General features: G+C 28.1%; 1 protein-coding gene across 1 annotated transcript in view; it reads right to left on the reverse strand.

Annotated features, from left to right (window-relative positions):
- LOC111632031 (pantothenate kinase 3-like) overlaps nucleotides 1–22,403 on the reverse strand; it is a 46,096-nt gene that overhangs the window by 6,272 nt on the left and 17,421 nt on the right. The window contains exons 3-8 of the mRNA XM_023376389.1: nucleotides 12,525–12,700; nucleotides 8,678–8,851; nucleotides 8,217–8,461; nucleotides 4,101–4,277; nucleotides 2,426–2,549; nucleotides 921–1,046 (exon numbers count right to left, since the gene is read on the reverse strand). Of these exons, the coding sequence (XP_023232157.1) occupies nucleotides 921–1,046; nucleotides 2,426–2,549; nucleotides 4,101–4,277; nucleotides 8,217–8,461; nucleotides 8,678–8,851; nucleotides 12,525–12,700 (1,022 nt within the window). The remainder of the gene's footprint in view (nucleotides 1–920; nucleotides 1,047–2,425; nucleotides 2,550–4,100; nucleotides 4,278–8,216; nucleotides 8,462–8,677; nucleotides 8,852–12,524; nucleotides 12,701–22,403) is intronic.

Raw genomic sequence — 22,403 nt, forward strand, 5'->3', positions numbered from 1 at the left:
TCGTAACTATTAATTTTAAATGAACTGATATAAAAAGTTTGTGTTTTTGTTAATAATGATATTTATTCATTGCTGTCGAAATTTATAAAAAAAATTTATTTTAAAAATCTTGTCAACTTACTGTTTAATATTAATTAGAAATGTAAAAATTACAGAAAAATTGTCACAATTTATTTTAGGTGATTTAACTAAATATTTTGTTCTAACAACAACATTAAATAAACTTTTCTAATGAAGATATGAATACTTTTTAAATCCAAATAGCTTTATATGCTAGAAGCAAAAAAACAATTCTTAATGACTTTCTTCACAATTACATTCATTCATTAGAATTTTTAAAAATTTATTTTAAATTTTTTGTCATGTTAAAATTAATGTCTTCTATATTAAATGTCTAAAATTGTCTTTTAGAGCAGCAATTTGATTTTAGAGAAAAACAAATAGTTCATGAAGATATGCAATGTATGAATGTTCTTTAATGGGTTTTTTTTCTTAAAAAGAATTCACTTTAACTACCATATTTTCCGGCATATAAGACGACATTTTAACCCAGGAAAATCTTCTCAAAAGTCAGGGGTCATCTTATATGCTGGAAAGTATGGTAAATAACCTAAAGTTTATGTAAGTTATATAATATTTTTTATTTAAGCTTAAGCATTCTTGAAAGGAGAATGTAAACAATGATTTATTTTATCTTCGAGAACTTGATTTTTTACTAACAATTTGCAAAACACAAACAATAAGATGAGCACACAAAAGTTAAAATGTATTTAGAACAAGTACTTAACCAGTAAATTGTTTATGACACTTACTTTATTTGAAATACTTTTAAATAAATAAATACACAAACTACCATAATGATTTAATTATTTAATAAATAGTAGTGAAAACAAAATTAATATCATTTAATTAATACTAACCTCATGTTCTAGAAAGAGAGCTTTCATTGTTCCACCAGACCAAAAATCCATGGCATGAGCCAAAAGTTTCATAGATATTGTATTTACACGTAAAAAGTTTCCCACAAATACAACACGTTGAATTCCCTAAAAAATTATCGCATTTTAGCAAAGCGAATATTTTATATTTAGATTAATAATTAAATTTAATTAGATTATTTCAATCAAGATTAATCAAGTCAATCCAATCAGTTTAGTTAGGATTATTCATTATATTACAATGCACTCTTACTAATCTGGACTAATATTTATACACGTTTGGATCAGTAAAGTTATAAAGAAAAAAGTTAAATATGATATTTAAAAATTTTTAGTAATATACACATATTTTAACATAAATATAAGTAACAAATATATTAATTTTTCAAATTCCTCATAGTTTTAAAAAAATTCATGATTTGTTTTTGGCTGCAGAATTTAGTGTTAAATAAAACAAAAGATCAGTTTGATTTAGTGGAAGTGCACTATATATTGTATTTACAATATACAGGTAACCCCCGTATAACACGGCACTTCTATAACACGGATTCACTCTAATACGGTTCAAGAATTGGTACCATCCCCGGTATAACACGGATCCACTCTGACACGGTTCGAGAAATGGGTAAAACCCTCGTACAACATGAAATGTAATAAATTTTTACATACTTAAATACTAATAGTTTACGAAAATTATTATTTTCGTGAACTATTAGTACTTTGGTGTGTAAATTTTCTTTTCTCTTCTCCATACACATGGTCCTTCACGAAAATTGTTTCAATTTTGCCATATCTCGACGCTTCTGCTTCTGGTGTTGCCAGATGTTTTTCCTTTATTTCATAAGTGCTTTAGTTGTTTAGTTAAAAGATCTTTAGTTGTTTAGTTAAAAGATCATAAGTTGTTTAGTTAAAAGGTCTTTATAAATTTCCTTATATGGTGCTAAGTGCTTAGCACCATATAAGGAAATTTATAAAGATCTTTTAACTAAAAGCAAGCAATCTAAAATTTCATACACTTTTTGCAAAAGTTAAAGCATGAATCTGAAAATAATGCAGAAAAATGCTCAGAGGATAACGATAACTTGCCAAAAATAAAACGCTCTCGGTTAATAGTGCTTTTAGTGATGACAAAGAAAACATTGTTTAATTTATATTAATATGTATCACTTAAGAAAATTTTAATAAAGATATTTATCTTAATTATGAAAATATAGTAGCATGTTTTTTAATTTTTGGAACCTAACCCTCCTTTTCGTACTAGTTCTTTGATTCGCATAACACGGATTCGCATAACACAGCATTTTTTGGAACGTAACTACCATGTTATTCAGGGGTTACCTGTACTAAACTTAATACACTATACAATGAAGAATTTATTTACAATTATTATAAAATTAGATGAGCGTCATTTTAAAAACTAACACTTAAATTTATATGTACTATTAAATAAATTTTATTAGTAATCAATACACTTGCAGATTACTGACCTCATTCATTGCACACATTCGAGCAATAGATCCAATGTTATTTGTAATAGTAACAAGTGTTGCTCTTGCAAGATCTTCTCTAGAAATAGCTGCTCGCCTTTCTTTACAAATCATGTTTCCAAAACTGAAATTTGAAATTATTTTAGATTATAAAACTCACTAACATGAAATTTATTTATTCACAAGATGATCATACAATTATAAATAATGATATATTTAATGTAGATTATCAAATCTGACTGTCACTTTCCAAGTAACCACAATAGCAGAAAGTCATTTTCATAAAATGAGATGACTTATAGGTATAGAATTTAGTTAAACTACACTTTTCAGTTAATTCATTGAATTATTAAAAAGAAAATCAGGCAACTAAATGAGACTAATCAAAAGGATTTCTATAAATATATAAATCCATTTGGTTAATGTTATTCAAATACAAGATATATATGTATGTGTATTAACTACATATGTTAACATATTTATGTAACAAATATAAAATTTTTTTTAATTAATTGGCATGAAGGGCCATCACAATGAAGGAGCATTCAAATTCAATTTTTGAGGATGTCATTTAAATTGAGTCACTCGGTTACAGGCTATATATATTATCAGACTTGAAATGGACATACTTTAAAAATTATCATTAATTCATATAAGAAATTTTTGAGAAATAAAATTCAAAATCCCAACTATTTTGAATTTGAGCTTATACAAATATTAATCAAAAAAGAAATAAAATTACAAAATGGTTTCATTCTTTACCATTGCTTAGTTTTTGCTACTTTTAATCTTTCTGATCTATCAGATGTATTTCATCTATTTGCTTTTGGTCACATGTGCTTTTGTGGCAGAGTTGAGACACATTTTGACACAATTAAAACAAAGTAAATATATCTACCTTCCAACTCTTGATATTCATTTATTCTTAAGAATGTCCATCACCTATTCTATAAGAAGATACATTGTGATGTCTTTTGCTTTAATACTTCTAGTGAGATTTATAATGAATATTAAATTTAGTTAACAATTTGACTTTAAATACATCAAAATATCTGTTTGGAATGTAAAGAACCAAACTTGGTATCAAGTTTTTCTTTTAAAATGCAAATTATACCAGAGATTGAGGTTAAAATATTTTTGGCAGTTCTTGTCAGATAATGATTATTATTTAGAACATTCTAAAATCTCTATTTATATAAAGGGAATTTTTAGAGAATTGACATAACAAAATAAGTTAAATAAGTAAAAAAATAATTTAACTAAAATATTACAATAAATTAACCTCCCAAAAAATAATAAGTTTTTTTTAAATATTTAAAGAAATTATGAAAGATTGTTATAAATAGTACAAGCATTATTTAGAAGATTCTTTGTGTGTCTTTATAATTTATACCATTTTTTTGTAACACACTGTATTTTCATTATTCTGTATTTTGTGTATATATCTCCTTGTACATAAGGGAGGATTTCTTCTAAGTCAATAAAGATTGACTAATTGATTATTGAGTTAGAATTAAAATTTTCTATTTGAACCTTAATATCTTTTAAAAACCTTATATCATTCTTCAAAATATATGTTTTGTTACATTAATTAAATTATTTTTTTAAAGAATGTCATATTCTACATTTATAAACATATCAATATTAAAAAATAAGTTTAAAATTTCTTTTTTACCTGCTGGCAACAGTTCCTGCCCTGAGATTAAATCTAGTATAATCACCACCATATATATCTTGAACAAGTTTATCCACATTCGTGTTATCACCATTTTCAGCAAGATCGATGGCTTCTTCAAATGTGTCGCATCCCGTCAATAGGCAACATAGACCTAAAAATGTGCCACCACCTAAACTAAAATAATAAACCATCTAAATGTTCTGTGATAAAAAATAATGCAAATTGTCAAATAGAATAGAATGCACTTATTGTAATTATTTTGCACTTGTCTGCATTGATGATAACTGATAATGTTAAATAGGCTAGGTAAATAAGTATACAATTGCTGAAAGTTCTTATTATATCAAATTAACATTAAAAGAATGTTTAAATTATACATTTTAAATTGTTTTAAGATTTACAATTTACACTTACACTTAAAGCAAACCTATTACTTATAAAAATCGTCCCACAAACGTTTTCAAACTTTACGAAGTTCTTCTTCAGGTGGAAATGGAATATTTGCAAAAAAATTGAACAGATTTCAAATCAAAAAGTTCACCAAATTCCACTCTGACAGACATGTGCCGTTGTGCGCATGTGTCAATTACTACAGATACTTGTCCAGGAAAAGTTGCCAGGCTGGTGATAGGTTGAGCTCTTCTTTTTGATTGATGCATGTATTTTTATTTGGCGAACTTTTTGATTTGAAATCTGTTCGATTTTTTTGCAAATATTCCATTTCCACCTGAAGAACTTCATAAAGTTCAGAAACGTTTGTGGGACGATTTTTATAAGATACATGCCGGTAATAGGTTCGTTTTAAGTGTAAGTGTAGTATGCTTCCAGTGTCGCTAAAGAGTTGAACAATATTGATTTAAGATTTATTAATTATAATAATTGTTAAAGCCAAATGATTGGCAAATTATATTAAATTTAGTGAGAGATGGTGCCTAACACCTGTCTCTAGTGCCAAATTACTTATAATAGTTATTGGCTGAATTACTATTAATTAATAGTCATTCAGCCAGCATATAAATGAAATAACAAAAGTCAGTAATTTAACCTACTGTACTGTAATAATGATTAAAAACAATGTTTAACATTTAAAACACAATGATTGAGCTTTATCAGCCATATGTTAAGTATGACATCACAAGAAGACAGATTTAGTGCTTATTTATCTGAAAGTAATAATTGTAACTGATATACTTATAAAATTTCACTTGTTGTAAATCAGAGTATTTTAACTTCTGTTTTGTTAATATAGTGGGTGATCGGTTAATGAACATAATCTGTTTAATTAAAGACTTTGTTCGCTATCCGAATTGTTTGTTACCAATTACCGATATACCATAGGTTTTAATGTGAATTTAATTAATTCATTCTGGAGACCCCCAAAAATAAAAAAATATATACTTTCTTACTACGTTTATTTATATGTAATAATAAAAATACATACATACACAGTCTTGCATTTTTATTAGTCATGTTTTTTCCGTTTGAAAGGATTAAAGAATCTGTCTAATGTCGATTGCTTTTCTCTCTTCTTCAGGATTTTTTGTAAGTAATTAACAGCATTGCGATTGTAGAAATCCCCAAGCCTCAACCTGGTTTGGATGCCATTCTAAGACCGTTGTTCTGACATCCTCCCACTTCTTCAAAGGATCTTTAATTAATAACAGATATCGACATTAATTAATTAATCCTGTTTTTCAGAAGAAAACATATCTCGCTGAGTTTCTTGGCGTTCTTCATTCAAGAGTTCTTGATGTTCTTCTGTCGTCATTTCCGTTTCAGGTTCCATTATGAACTCTTCGATGTTCTTTATTTCTCAGATGTGATTTTTGTTACTCCTTTAACTACTTGAGTCTTCTTGATTATACAGTATCTTTCTTAAATAACATTAAACTGTAGCCTACTGTAGACCTGTTCATGCCATACTGCCCAGAAACATTAGGCATCTTCTGCCCACTCTCTATCTTTGCTATTAAATTCTCACTTTTCAAAAAAGAAAAACAGACGCAAAACTTAACGAGTGCCTACCCGACAGTCTTGCGAATATATAAAAGAATTGTTTTGTCAGAAAAATAAAAGGCTGGAATTACAAGGGAGAGAGCTTCAAAGTTCAGAGGAATACTATCCGATTGGTATATACCGGCTTGAGCGTCAATGTCGACGTCTTCCACACTCCAAAAAGTTTTGAATTATTGCCTGAAGACAAGGGAAGACCAATCAGTATTCATTATTTTACATCACTTCTTGTGTTTGTTCTGTGGGGTGTTCATTATTCGATCGTATGTTCGTTGTCTGAACATAAAAATCTTTTGTGAAAGTGTTCGTTATCCAATCTCTTTGTTAACCAATCACCCACTGTATTCTTATTCTTTTAACATTAGATGACTGATAACAATAAGCCAATTCTATGGTTTCTTGGAAAATATATACTAGACTGAAATTCCCATGAAAATAATTATGAATACTAAATTATTATAGTTGCTAAACTAAAATAAATTTATATTTAATAATTACATAATAAACAAGTATATAAAAGTGTTGCTGTGAATTATTTCTGAAATAAATATAAATATGTTGTTACAGTTTAATTATAAAGATGATCAACTATAAAATCATAGATTATATTAGATTATATCAATGCCAGAGATAAGGTTGTGGAATGAAAGTATAGGCAAAGTACTATTTTGAAAATTTATCAAAAGAAAAAAAAATTTCATACAATCAATTTCATATTTCTTTTTAATATCTTTGAAAACCTAAACTGAAATAATAAAACACGTGTATTATTTTAGTTAGTAGTATCCATTTATGTCCATTTTCATATTATAACAAAAAAAAAAAAACTCTTAGAGTAATAATGAAGGTTGTATATCTTTAAATTTCTATGAATGATTAAAAATTTAATGATATTTTTGTGAAATATATTTGATAAACATTAAGATTTTTAGTTCTTCTGTGTTGTTTTTGAACCAATATAAAATATATCCAAAATCTATAGTGCATAAATTATAAACATGAAAAAAAAATCCATATTAATACTTTCATTTCATTATTCAATTTGACTTTTTATTAAATTTAGCAGTTGAAATTTAATTTGTTTTGAATTAAATTTACTTATTACTTATCATTTGATACTGGTTGTTAGTAATAATTTATCTTAAGAAACAAATATAATTCTATACTGAATGATATTTTTCTATTTTGTTTTCATAAATGGAATCTTTTCAAAAATAAATTCATTGTTAATATGATTGAACATTCATGAACTTGTACCTGTTAATTTATTACTACTACTGCTGTTTAACCTTTCAATGTCCAAAGGAGTCCTGTCTGACATAACTCCACTTGTCTGGAGTTTTATAGAACCTTTGTTCCTTGTCTGATATAACACTTACATTAACTTATGACTGACTTCAAAATTTTCAGATAATATTTAAATCTAAAAAAAATTGAGTTTTGGTAATCATCTTTTGTATGTTTTTAATTGATTTAGTGTGCTTAATGAAAATTAAATACAGTCTACCCCTATAACACTTTTTGGAGTGTGGAAGACGTCGACATTGACGCTCAAGCCGGTATATACCAATCGGATAGTATTCCTCAGAACTTTGAAGCTCTCTCCCTTGTAATTCCAGCCTTTTATTTTTCTGACAAAACAACCCTATAACACTGTTGATTATTCCGTTTTATATAAATTCCATGTTGTACGAGTCACTCAGATTTTACAAATACCTGAGCCGTTCACAGCCCGGCACATGTATTTGTAAAATCTAAGTGACTCGTACAACATGAAATTCATATAAAACAGAATAATCAACAGTGTTATAGAGGGATCGACTGTATTATACTTGATGATATTAAATATTATTTGTTGTAAAAAATTATAAAAATATATGACATATTGTAAAAATATGTTTTGAGCATAAGATATATCTAAACTGGGTTTCACCAAACATTAGTCAATGTAACGAACACTGCAGTGTACATTGTATGAATCAAAATTTACTCCTGAGATTATCATCAAAATTCTTTAAAATTTCTTAAATCACATGCTATATACAACAGATAGTTCTAAGATATTTATAAAATTAAAATAAAATGAATAATTTTTCATACCTTGTACCCGTTACTCTTTTGTATTGATTCTGAGCGGTAACTGCCAGAATACTAACTCCAGAACCAATATTTACAACTAAAAATGGATAGGGATCACTGAAATCATATCGCACTTTTTTACAATTTATTTCATCTAAGGGCATACTCCAATAATAGCATTCGTTATAATTATTAGCTTCAACATATTGAATTCCTCTTATTAGCGAATCCATTTCGTCAGATTTATGCAATTCCATACTTGTAATCTAAATAAATATTTATTAAAATAATAGTTCAATACTACTGAATGATAAATATTTCAAATATTAAAATTTCTTGCTAATTTTAATATAGTTATATTATTAGAAAAAATAACCAATGAAATTTAACAAAAGGTATTATGAAAATCCAGACTAAGAGTCCTCCACATACTTTCACTATATAAGCTATTTAAATTTGGAAAATGCAAATAAAAATTTTACCTGTTGGAATTCGTTTTCAAATTTATATGCACCACCTCCAGTAGCAAATACTGTTGTATTTAAATTTGAAAAACCCATATTTTTGGCCAATTCTAAAAAAGAATGCATTGCACTGGTTGGAAAGCGAATGAAATGAAGTGTTCCTCTTCGTTTATTAATACAAACATTTTTCATCTACAATAATAAAAACAAACAAAATTAATACCTATCATAAATGCTTTGTAAAAATGTGTTTGAACCACCATTAAATTCTAATAAGTTTGATCTTGTGTTACATTTTAAAATAAGAATGATTTTTGTATTTGACTGATATGAATTCTAAGCTGATGCCCTAGTTCGAGATGAAAATGTTTCTTGTTGAATTATTATCTTGCTTTCTAAAGTAACCATTCTTAATAAATAAATATTTACATTACTATGATGGCAAATATGTATGAAGTAGTTTATTATATAACCATTAATCCACATGATTGCAGGATTATGTTGGACTATAATAATGCTACTAATTACCGATTAAAATGTCAAGTAATTTGGCCTCAAGGTAGGCATTAGATGCCATCTCCTGATAAATTTAATAATTATAATTAAATTAATATTTTAATAATTAATTTAGAAGGTTCTGTAGGAAATAATCTGCCCCAACTGGGAATCAAACCCACAATTTTTACTTGCCATGCAGACACATTGCCAGTTATCCTACCTGGACCTCCGTCTGATCTTTGCCTCCAGAACTATTAATTTAGATATAACCATACTGGTTACATACATCATTGACTGGGGTCGACTTCAATGCCCATGGCCTTAAACTCCCACCTTGGCTATGAGTCATTAGTATGGTTATCTAAAATAATAGTTCTAGAAGCAAAGATCAGGCTGAGGTCCAGGAGCCTAACTGGTAAATGTTCACATGGCAAACATGAGTTGTGGGTTCAAGTTCCACTTGGGCCAATTCTTTTCTTCCACCACCATCTAAATTAATTTTTAAAATATTAATTTAATTATAAAATTTATCAAGAGATATTTCTAGGCCAAATTCCTTAGATTTAATTATATACAAATATAATTCATATTTTATTAATATTTTTTAATAANGCAAGTATGGCACAGGCAGACGGATCAGTAGTCAAATGGGATGAAGCCAAGATTGTTAGGACGGGACACTCACCTTCCATCGCAATGGAAATGGAGAAAATAGAGATTTACAGAAGTAAGATGAGGGACAGATGCCTAAATGCAAAAGATGCAAAAGCATTACCAACGGCTTGGAAATATAAAATTGAGAAAAATATGGGTTTTAATAATCCATAAACATTTTCATGTTCTGGAGTTTTTAGTATTTCAAACTCAAAGTTATAAATTTTCTTTTATTTTATTGTTAAATTGAAACGCGATTTTTAGATTACATTTTATCATATATTTAGTTTAATTTATTTATTATACATAAAAGTTGTAATAAGTTCAAATTCAAACGAATTTCGAACGAATGATTCCATTACAACGAAAACTATTAAAACCTGAAGATGGCCTATACGAATTGGCCGAAAACGTTTGGAATAAACAAAAATAACTCGGCAAAAAATTCAGGTGTGTGTGATTTATTATTATATATAGATAATTTTATGTAAATTGTGCACAGGGTGCAGTTTATCTATTATTTAACCAGCAGTTGCTCTGGATACTTGGGAAACTATCTGGTTTTGCAAACAAGTGATTTAATTGTTGTTTTATTATTTTCTAGGTAAGGTTTAGCTTAGTCTGTTGGTTATCAATTTATTTTATTTATATTTTTTTTGGGTACTTCTCCCATATAAATTTAAGATTAGAATGTATTTAATTGTTTGATTATTATTTTATTGATGTTGTTGCATATATTTGTGGGATATGTTGTATAATTTTGTATTGTTTTTGTATATTTGTTTTGCTTTTTATTCTTCTCCTCATATCATGGTTTCGTACCAGTAATTTAAGTTAATCAAACAATTAAATGCATTCTAATTATTTTATTGATGTTTTTTCATATATTTGTGGGATATGTTGTATAATTTTGTATGATTTTTGTATATTTGTTTTGCTTTTTATTCTTCTCCCCGCATCATGGTTTTGTAGCAGTATGCTTAGATAAATAAACTAATTAATTAAGATTTAGAAATATTGAGTACATCATTAGTAGTATATATAAAATTAAAAAAGTAATTCTGTTTAATTCAACTGTACATTTTCATTTATTAAATCTTAATTTTCAATTAATTAATTCTAAAGACAGTAAATAAATACAATATTTGATAGAAAATCAAGCCCAAGTAATTTAAAAAATCAAATCATAGCTGAATTAATTCTCAAGCTAGAACTTAGCTAATTAATTATATAAATATGTAGGATTAAATTTAAGCATTGTTTCAAAAGTTATCTAATTCAATATCCAGCTCTTCTGAATATGAATCATTGTCAAACAAAATAAGTAAGCAGGATATTTAGGACATTATTTAATCATGAGTAATGATGATCATTCTAAAGATAAATTTTCTCCTTCTTTTAGATCGAGGTTTTTCAATACATCTTCTTGATGATTCATTTGATTCTAAGTATGATTGCAGCATTAAAGCTGTTAGATTCAGTGATAAAAGTCCTTTAAAACAACATATTATTAAATATGGTTCATTGTTTGAAATGTATTTTTTGAATGTCCAAAATTATTCATTATGAAAACATTTAATATCAAAACTGAAAACTGAATTCACATCTTTTTAGATCCAAACTTACACAATAGACATCATTTGTACGAAAAGCAAAACATTAGATTATTTATGTTAATGAATTTAAGAAAATATTAGATCAATAATTAAGATATAAGTTTGATATGAAAACAATAACTTAAATATTTTTATATAAAAACTTACTCATCTACAACAGGACTCTCCATAAATTATTGAATATATGTAATGTAGGTATGAATGGGTTTGCAGATAATCATTACAATGTGTTACAAGAATGTAAGAGTATTCACAAAACATTATGTAATGTTAGGGTCTCAACACCTGGATAACAAAATGATTCATTTTTGATTTGAAGTATTGCATAGCAAACCATATTTTTGTCACTGCTTTGTAAGTTATATATGTAATTAATAAAATATTGTAATGTTTGCTACTCTGTGTTGTGTATTACTCCTCAGTACAATAAAAGAGATTGAAGATACATATGTAACTTTGGGGATGAATATGTGAAACAGTGATTATAGAGCATTACAGGGATGGGACAGTAGTTTAAAAGTATAAAAATAGCATTGCCTAATAAGTATCCCATATAACTATAATACAAAAAACAGTTAATCTAACTATAATTTTGTTTTAAAGATCAATAGCAAATTACTAAAAAAACCTTATGCCTGGTGCAAACAAGTCAATATCAAAGCAAACTGGTTTTCTTAGACATCAAAGCAAATTTACCTGCAATTGTATATTGCCCAGTAGTAGAATCAAGGTAAGTTTTTTCAATGAAAATGTACGCATTCATTCAACAAAGAGCATATTCAATTTATGATATTTTTGTTCAGTGAATAGCAACATTCGCATCCAATCGATTGTCACTATGGCAATTGTCAGCCTTAGTCAAAAGTGAACAGACAGCCACACAAAATAAAAACCAGTTTCCATCTACACATCAAAGCAACTGCATCAACTCATTTGCTCCACACTTAAAAGTTTACAAACTCCAATCACTTGTAAACTTTTTTAGAAACTTACATAAACTCATTTTATAATATTATAACATAATTTATGCAGAATTGAGTTTTTTTTATTTTTTTTTATTTTATGTTTTTAAATGACTAGTAATTTTAAATCATTACCTCTAAATGTATATCTCTCTTTCCTGTATTACCATATGCAGCTCTGCTCTTAAGAAACTGACAAATTCTATTTAAATCTCCAAAATCACAATCAGTTTTGGATAATTCATCAGTAGGTTCAAAGTAAACAACTTTAGCTAAAGTTCCTCCAATGTCAATACCAAACCAGGGCATAGCTGAAAAATATTTACTTTTAATGAAATATTTAACATTTAAAATTACTTTTATTTTAAATTTTAAAAAAAGACATTGTAAAATTAAAAGAAATTTATAAGAATTGCATAACTAAACTTGATCTTAAGGTTTTTATATATAAGAATAAAATTATCCAATATCAGAACTTTAATAATTTGTAACAATCTCAACATTTTCTGACTCATTAATTCAGTAAATTCTTAAAAATTACAGGAACTAATTTTTCAGAAATATTCAAATATTAAACAAATAAATGTTTATTTCTGAAACCTAGAAATCTTAAAAAATCAAAAACATTTGTTTAATAATTTGAATATTTCTGAAACCTGGAAATTTAAAAAAAAATAAAAAAAAATTGATCAAATAAATGTTTACTAGTTTCAAGAAATCAGAAACTTGAATTTTTATAATCAAATAATGCCAAATTTCTTCTAGGCTATTTAAATAAATTTCTGACTCACAGCATTTATTTTAAACCTCTATAAAATATTGAAACTTTATTATATTTTAGACCAAATTTCAAAATAAATTAATTTCTAGCCTATAAACAGTCAGGAAGAAACTGTTATTAATATCAGCTTGAATAACTTGTATATTTGGTAAGTTGCTATTATAAATCGAATACACGCATGTGCGCACTTTCGCATTCTATTTTATATGACTGAGAATTAAATTTATTATCCATAAATGAATTAAATCATTTTTCAAACTACTAAAAACTAATGATATTGATGAGAAAATGGAAAAGTATTCCTTAACAGTATATATTAACTTAAAAAAAAGAAAGGTCTTCTTATAAACGTGCAAAAAATTTAGATAATTTCACAAAATTAGAAGTTTACAAATTATTTTGACACTTACAATTGTTTTTAGCATTCTTATTTTGTGACTTTACAGATTAATTACTACAAACAGTTTGAATATTCAATTTTTATTTATACATGAAAATAACTTTTTATTTTATGAGAATATATATAAATACATCTGAAAACCTTTCATACTTAATCTATGATTTATGTACTAAAATTAATACTTGATCTTTCAACAAGTTTTAATTTATTTTTCATTTCAGATAAAGATATATTACACTTTTAAGTAGTTTATGAAATTCCAGTGCAATTTCAATTGTGAAAATCAAAAACTAAAGTAATGCTGATAAGTAAAAAGTCTTCTCTTCGTACTGGCCTATATCCCAGATTATTTGGGGCCAGCCCAGAATGTCAATTTATGCCACGTTGGTCTATCTCTAATTGTTTCTTCATCCACTCCACAGTCCATCATATCTGTTTTTACACATTCAATCCACCTCTTCTTAGGTCTTCCTCTATCTCCCTGTACTTTCATATTTAGTGCCTTTTTTGTTACATGTTCCTCATTCCTTCTCACCACATGTCCGAACCATGTCAGTCTGTGGCTTTTTATTTTTTCTGAGATAGATACTACCTTTAAACTTCTGATGTAATCATTTCTAATCCTATCCATTCTTGTGACCCCGCACATCCACCTCAGCATTTGCATCTCTGCCACATGCAATTGCTTCTCTTCGGTGGCTGTCATTGGCCAGCACTCGCACCCATACATAAGCACGGGTCTGATAACAGTTTTATATATTAGCCCTCTTATTTTAAATGGCATGCGTTTGTCACAAGTTATTCCTGTCACCTGTTTCCACTTTAACCACCCTGCATTGATCCTCCTAATAACCTCCCTATCAATGTTGCCATCTTTCTGGAGCAGAGATCCCAGATATCGGAATTCAGTACTTTCTGGCAATGGTATTCCATTTAGTTTTAATGCACCAGTACCAGGGAGACCGTCAAAATTACAGAACATATACTCCGTCTTGGTTTGGCTGATTTTTAGTCCCTCATTTTCCAGCATGTGTTGCCATTTGTTTAGCCTTCTCTGTAATTCTTCCCTGCCCTCATCAATGAGGACTATGTCATCTGCAAACAGCACACACCAGGGTACGTCCTCTTGTACAGCAGATGTTATCACATCCATAACTAATAGGAAGAGGTATGGGCTGAGTGCTCACCGCTGATGTAAGCCCACTCTTACTTCAAACATGTCCGTCAATCCGGTTGCAGTTCTAACTTGCGTGATGGCCCTATAGTACATATCTTCAATTGTCACAATGTATTGAAGCAGCACACCTTTCTTCCTAAGGCACCACCAAAGAACTTCTCTTGGGACTCTGTCATACGCTTTTTCCAAGTCTATGAACACCATTTGCAGGTTTCTACTCACAGATCGGTACTTCTCCATCACCTGTCTCACCACGAATATGGCATCTGTAGTATTCCTCCCAGGCATAAATCCAAACTGGCCTTCAGTGACACTAGTTTCCTCTCTAATCCTCTGTTCAATTACCTTTTCAAAAAGTTTCATTGTGTGAGCCAATAGTTTTATCCCCCTATAATTATTTATTACATTCCTGCACATCCCATTTTTCTTTAAAGATGGGTACTAAATAGCTTCTTCTCCGTTCATTGGGTATAGTTTCCTCTAACAGTACTTTGTTAAACAGCTCTGTTAACCAGTCTCTTTCCTCCTCTCCTAGGACTTTCCATACCTCTATTGGTATCTGATCCGGGCCCACAGATTTCCCATTTTTTCATTTTATTCAATGCCAGCTGTACTTTCCATTTCTCTATTATGCCTACTAGGCCAATATTTGGCTCTACATTTTCAGTTTTAGTTTGTCTGTCATTCTCCACGTTCATAAGGTCTTTAAAGTATGTTTTCCACCGGGCCTTAATTTCTTCATTTTTAGTTAGCACTTTGCCATTTGTGTTCTTTATACACTTGATATAGGCCATATTGTTACTCCCTCTGCCTCTCATTTTTGCAAGTCTATATATAGCTTTTCTACCTACTTTTCCCGTGAGTGACCTATACATTTCGTCCTGGGCTTGAGCCTTAGCTATGGCGACCTCTGTCTTCGCCTTCTTTTTCATCTGCACATAGACCTCTCTTTTCTCTTCCCTTACCTTATTATCTCCTTTCTCATTCTGCCAACTTTTAAAAGCATCTTTCTTCATAATCACATCAATTCACCAAACCACCTAAATTTTGCTGATCATAAACCTTATTTCACTAATGTTTTCAACTTATTTTCAATATAGGTCATCCTCAGCTTTTAGAATACAATATAAATCTAATTTGGTGAATTGCTCTGGTTTAGTCTATCTGCTGAGAAAGCTGTGGATAATTTAGGTAATCTCCAAAGGAGAATTAAGAACAATATTAAATAAAAATGTAAAGGAAGAAGTAAATGTTTAATATATATTGTGTATTTGGAACATTGTGTATTATACATTCTTTTAAAAAGAGTTGAAGCTGGTTGAAATAAAGGCCAAAAACATTTCTCAAAGATTTCCATCTTTGGTTTTCCTAATTAGCTGTTTTTCCTTTTTATTTTTATTTAATATTGATTTTGGCATAAAGATAAATGGAACCTCTCAAAAATTAAAAACAATCAACCAAACTATTATGAAGAAATGAATTTATCCTCTCATAGTTTATTTATATCCTATAAGAATACTTCTTTGCCAAGCAATATTCTTCACAATTACACAAAAAATAGACCTCATTCGAATCCTCAGAACAAGGATATTTATATTCTATAGAAAATGTAGAGTAATTGCAGTTATGGATGCAAAAAGTATTATAAGAAATATACTACCTAAAACTTTAGCAGTCATAACTGATTACAAAGCATCATGTTCCTAGACTGTAGAAAGTTCTTCATGTGGCAGAATTCGTGATTGTTCAAAATCAAATTGCAAACAAAAAATTACAGAAAATATTTTTAAAAGCCATTGATAATAAAAAGTAGGCACTGTCATAACTAATGAGACAATATAATATTACATTTCAGTATAACTTTCAAAGTCTTTATTCAGACGTACAGTAAACCTCATGAAGTCAATGTTTAAGGGGTAAAAACAAAATAAAATAATCCCAACTTGAACAAGTCAATTTTGAGTTAATGAGTTTAATACCAGGATTTTTTAAAAAAAATTTTCTATAGTTGTAAATTATTTCAGTATCAAACTGACTTTCAAGAATCTGTTAACAGAATGATTGCAAAATTGTATAGTTTATGGTGCATTTGAATAACGCAATCTCTTGTGTTCCAATCAGAACATCAATAACATACTGTATCAGTAAAAGGATGTCAACACAAGGTTGTAATGGCTTGTAGTTGTTTTTGTCACAAAGAATAAAGTGTAGTGTTTGTTTATCTTATATTCTGTATGAAAACAGACTTAAGAAAAAATGAAGATAATAGACCTATCAAAGGGTGGAGGGTACACAGGAAAAATAGATTTAATTTAAAAGTACCGACAATTTCAACTTAACAAAATCATATTATATGAAAAATATACATACTGTGCCTGGGACCTACAGACAGCTTCAAGTTAGTGCATTTTGACTTAGCAAGATTTTACTGTATCATAAATGTAATAAATATGACCAAGTTAAAAACTGGAACATTATCTTTCTGCTTACAGGAATCATTAAAATATTTTTATTTCCTATAATAGAGTAAGCACTTTTGGATGTTCTTTGTCCATATTCAGAGTCCAAAAAGAAAAAGACCAAATTCCAATTGAAACCATCTAAGATGTTCAGAACACCTTCAAAATTCAAACCTAACTACATGTTCTAAAATGGCTCATCAATTAACTTTATCTTTCACTTGGAAATAGAAAGTGGGAAATAGCAAGGTAGTTTGAAAGGACAAAGAAGGTTAATAGAGATCATAAATCATTTGAATCATAATTCACTTTTTCCTGTACTGTGAAGATGGATAGAGAATGTTCAAAAGTAATCAGATTCTGAAATATAAAAAAATGGGATATCTGACCAAACACTTCAATGTGACATCAGATAAGGAACATGATTGATTCCAATTCTCATGTTGGTTTTGTAGATTTCCATCATCATCAATGACAGATGTTGCAAACCAATGAACATTTCACTTATCCATATACTCTTGTTTACAAGATAACGACCTCTGGCAATAATGAGTATGAACAGTTAATTTTGGCTCAGAATGTGGCTTTGTTTGCCTTTTTTTTAAACTCTGATAAAAGGAAATTTATGAATTTTGCTAATTATAACTGATCAACAAGACCATTGTACTTTCATGAAGTGAAAATATTCATTGTTTTCCAACACATGGGTTGCCATGCCAAACAATAAATTGTCAATTGAGCTATCAATTGATGATTTATTGTTCTGTAAATAGGATATTAAAAATTTTTATGCTATGACTTATATATGATTCATCTTTGGCTTAGGCTATATTTCTTGCATGAATTTTATTTTTGAATATAATTACAAAACAGTCTAAGCATGGGACATTTTCAAACAGTTTAAAAATTGGGATGGTCCCACCTAATTCAGGACAGATAAGTTTAAGAAATGGGATAAGCTCCTATCCTACAAATATTATTAAAATAAAAAAAAGAAAAATAATCATAATATTGAGATAGTGTTCCCAATCAAGGATCATTGATAGAAGAGGAGCTAGGGACTTTTCCCCATGCCAGAGAAAACAGACCTATAGTAGCTCCTATCTATATAAATTAGTATTATTTTTACTAACAAAACATAAAATCTTTAAAACTACTTTTTATTAATGTAGAAAACATTCTATATACTGTATTTTTTGTTTTTTTTTTTTTTGAATAAATGAAATAAGGCAAAGGATTCTCTCTACTCCAGGCCTCATACTAGCAGGTAAACAGTACTGAATGAATTACTATTAATAATTGTAACTAAAGAATCTTCAAGTAATACATTTCTTAATCATTTAACATGTTCTTTAAGTCAATAAAATAAGAATTTTCACTAACTATAGTCATATTTATTTATTAGTTGGTTATCATCATCAATACACAAGTCCGAAAGTAAACACAATAAACAGATTCTACTGTATTTACAATATAATGAAAAAACTTATGCTTGGTGATTAAGAAATTAATTTTTCTTTATTATCTATTTTTAAAAAATGTTTAATTTTTTGAAATCAATAAATTTTGGAAAATTAAAGTAAAATTTAAATAAAAATTTAAGTTTATTTACTTTCCAGTAAAGAAATATCTTTATTCAAATGTCAATTAAAAAAAATTTTTTTTATTAATAGCACTGGCATAAAATGTTAGTAATGATTCATAAACTGTGCAATGCATTTATTTCAACAAGCGTATACACATAATTCAAAAATTTCATGTAATCATGAGTTACTAAAATTTAAATTTAAAAAAAGTTTTAAAAAGAAATTACTTTTGCAATATTAAAAATTAATTTACCAAAATTATTTTATATTATACATACCTCTTTCCTATTAATTAATTTTCTATTACTTAAAATAATGCAGGGCAAATTAATAACTGTGTTTTCATTAAGGAATAATTGATGGTAAGATATTCATTTTTAAATTATTATGTTTGTAGTTATGTATATCTAACTAATATCAATCAAAAAATTACTATAGATTGCAACTAGGGTTGCCACCTAGTCGGCATTGGGCTGGCTTGAATAGCAATTTTAAATCAAGGACTACAGTTGGCAAAAATATTTAAGTGTCGGCAAAACAGTTTAAAATATAATCTTCACAGATGAAGAATCTTTCTCGGCATGGTTTCTTCTTAAAAGAGCTCAAACACCCAATATAAGTCCATGTTTGGGGATACTTTTGTGAATGTGGTTTTGGGACACTCTTTACTGAGAACCTGAACATTTATAAATATTTCACATTTTTTATTCTAAATTATTTGCTGAGGTCTGCTGAGAAGTTTTTGACAATATGAGCCAGTGGTTGTTACAAGAGGACAACAACTCAAAACATTAGAGACATCCATGCCTGCAATTCAAGAAGGAAAATGACATTGCAACAATGAATTGGCCAGCATAGTCATCAGATGACACCCCCAATGAAAAATGTGTGGTCATATATAAAGCATAAGCTTCAAAATAAGCCTGCATACAATCTTACAATATGATGCAATATTTGCAATATTACATTATTATAATACAGTACAATATTTACTGAATCCTGTTCATAAGGATTACAGCTTACAAATAGGATTTGACAAATATGGCACTCTACCATGATAATATGCAAGAAATTTGGTAGAAAGCATGGACAAAAGATGCCAGGCAATAATCTACAATGGAGGTGATTGAACTTACTATGTATTTTTGCACAATAGTTTAAATGATCTACTTTAAAATATAAGAAATAGTTTTACAATAATTTATTTTTTAGATGCTGCCATATACACTTCTATGGAACAAACTGTATATAATTGATTTTAGGAAATTTTATGTATGTAAAAAAAATAATGAAAATCTGATATATTGAATAAACTGTGAATAATACAACCAAATACTTTTAATTTTGAATATCAAGGGAATCCAAAAAAATTTTGAATTATCAAACATTTAGATTATTTGTTTTTGAAAATTAAACTAGTTTTCTGCAAGTTTCTAATATTTATCAATGTTCCATATTCTTTTTACTTTCTTTTTTATTTTATCTTTATCTTGAAAAGATGAAATGATTAAACTTTTATATGACTAAAACCATGAAACATATGGTAATTTCATTCCATCCCAGGAGTTTACAGAACACATGCAATTTAGGGAGTTCTCAAAATAAAATCAGTTGAATACATGCTATCAACTTTTTCTACGTTTGATTTTCAAAACATGATGTACTGGCTTTGAATTAACCAAATTTATACTAAAAGATTAAAATAGTTTTTAAAAAGTTAAAATTTTACAGTTAAAAATTCAAATTTCAAGGAGAATAATAGCATGTCCAATTCATCTAATAATTCAAATTAATCAAGTTTGAATTAATCAGATTCAACTGTATATACATTATTATATGAAATCATAACAAAAATAGCAAACAGAATTTCAGAAATTATTATGACATTTTGTCAGTTTGTAATTTCTTTATTCATAATGCAATCATTCCAATTCATAATCCTAACAATGTACTGTTATATTTCATTGAAATAAAAAATAGTTAGAAATAAAAGGAAACATGAGGAAATTCTAAGTACAATATAATCTATTTAAATGTAACATTTAATGTTTAACATTTTGACACTTGAATATACTGATGTTAAATTATGGCATTAAGCAACATAAGTAAATAAGACTAAAGTTAGTGGAAATTATGATTTCAATTGATTTTTAAGTTAAAAGTGAGGTCAAACAAAATATGTATAACTTGAAGGTCTATTAATAATAATTAGTATGGTGTTGATGGATTGTATTCTACTTGATTTATACTGGTGCTTAGTGCTATGCCAGACTAAGGTCAGGGCTTACTTTTATATGACTGAAACTATAGAAAAATTACAGTAAAACCTTGATTTAACAGACTTCAGATTTTACAGACAAAATTTCTGATCCTATATCATATGTGAAAATTAACATAATCTTAAAATGTTTGTGTGTAACTAAATTAACAGGTTTTTTTTTTCAAATCAAAGAGTCATTATTCATAAAGTGTATTTTTCAAAAAATGATTATTTTGATTTTGACTGGATACTTGTTTATTACAGTGAGTACATAAGCAATACATACATATAGAAAACTTTTATGTGAAATTAAACTTCTGATACATATATAATTTTAATTATACAAAATGTATTTAAAGTAAATACAGATAAAAAAAAATTGACAAATTAATTAGTTAACACACACACACACAATTTGGGAAACCTAATTAAAGCCTAAAGTCCATTATTATATAATGGACTTTAGGCTTTAATTCAGGTGATGGGGTGTCTGTTAATCTGTTAAATTGAGGTTTTACTGTATTCTTTGATTATGCACTGTGTGTATATCTGTATTTAAGAATTTCCTAACCATGTAATGTGTTTAGGATGACTGCTTTCTGCAGTATCATATATGTGCTGTTTTAAGACCTAATTTTTTTAAACTTTGTATAGTGTATATAGTATGACACCTGTTCAGTAAAGGACAAAAGCACAATAAATATTATATTCCATTTTCTACAGATATTTTATTTTGTAGGAGAGTTCTGGCTATTTACTAACTTTTAGTGTATATGGAATCCCAAAATGCATCCAACCAAGTTTCCAGATGTAATCCATCTATCTAGTTCTTGTCCTTCCACATGATTGAGTCCATTGGGATAGGAAAAAAGGACTCTCTTTACAAGTCTTTCTTGTCGTCTTCTGCTTGCATGTCCAAGGTAACATACCCTGTGTTTCTTTATGCAGCGAAAATGTAGCGAAATGACGTCAGAGCAGTGTTGGCCAATTAGAAACCAGTTTCAGTGTGTTTGCTGTAAAGCGCTTCTCGAGCGCTGCATAAAGAAACGCGAGGATAATTGAGATCTCTCAATGCAAAGAAGAAAAATTATAAATTCTTGTTTTTTTGCATTGAGAATTTGTAACATTAAGTAAAAATATAAAATTTGAAATAAGAACTTAAATCAATCGAATCATTTCAGACTTTTGTTATCTGAAATTTAAAGTATAGTTTATTTGAATTTAAAATGATAATTTCAATTTCAAAAAATGTATTCAAAATTATGTTTTCTGGTTCCAAAGATCCAAATATTTTTGGAGTATATCATTTATCTCAATAAAACAACATCAGGAATGATTTTCTTAAGTTTTT

This window comes from Centruroides sculpturatus, unplaced genomic scaffold (genome assembly GCF_000671375.1).
Source record: "Centruroides sculpturatus isolate CEXI.00-Female unplaced genomic scaffold, Cexi_2.0 scaffold72, whole genome shotgun sequence".
NCBI classification, from domain to species: Eukaryota; Metazoa; Arthropoda; class Arachnida; order Scorpiones; family Buthidae; genus Centruroides; species Centruroides sculpturatus.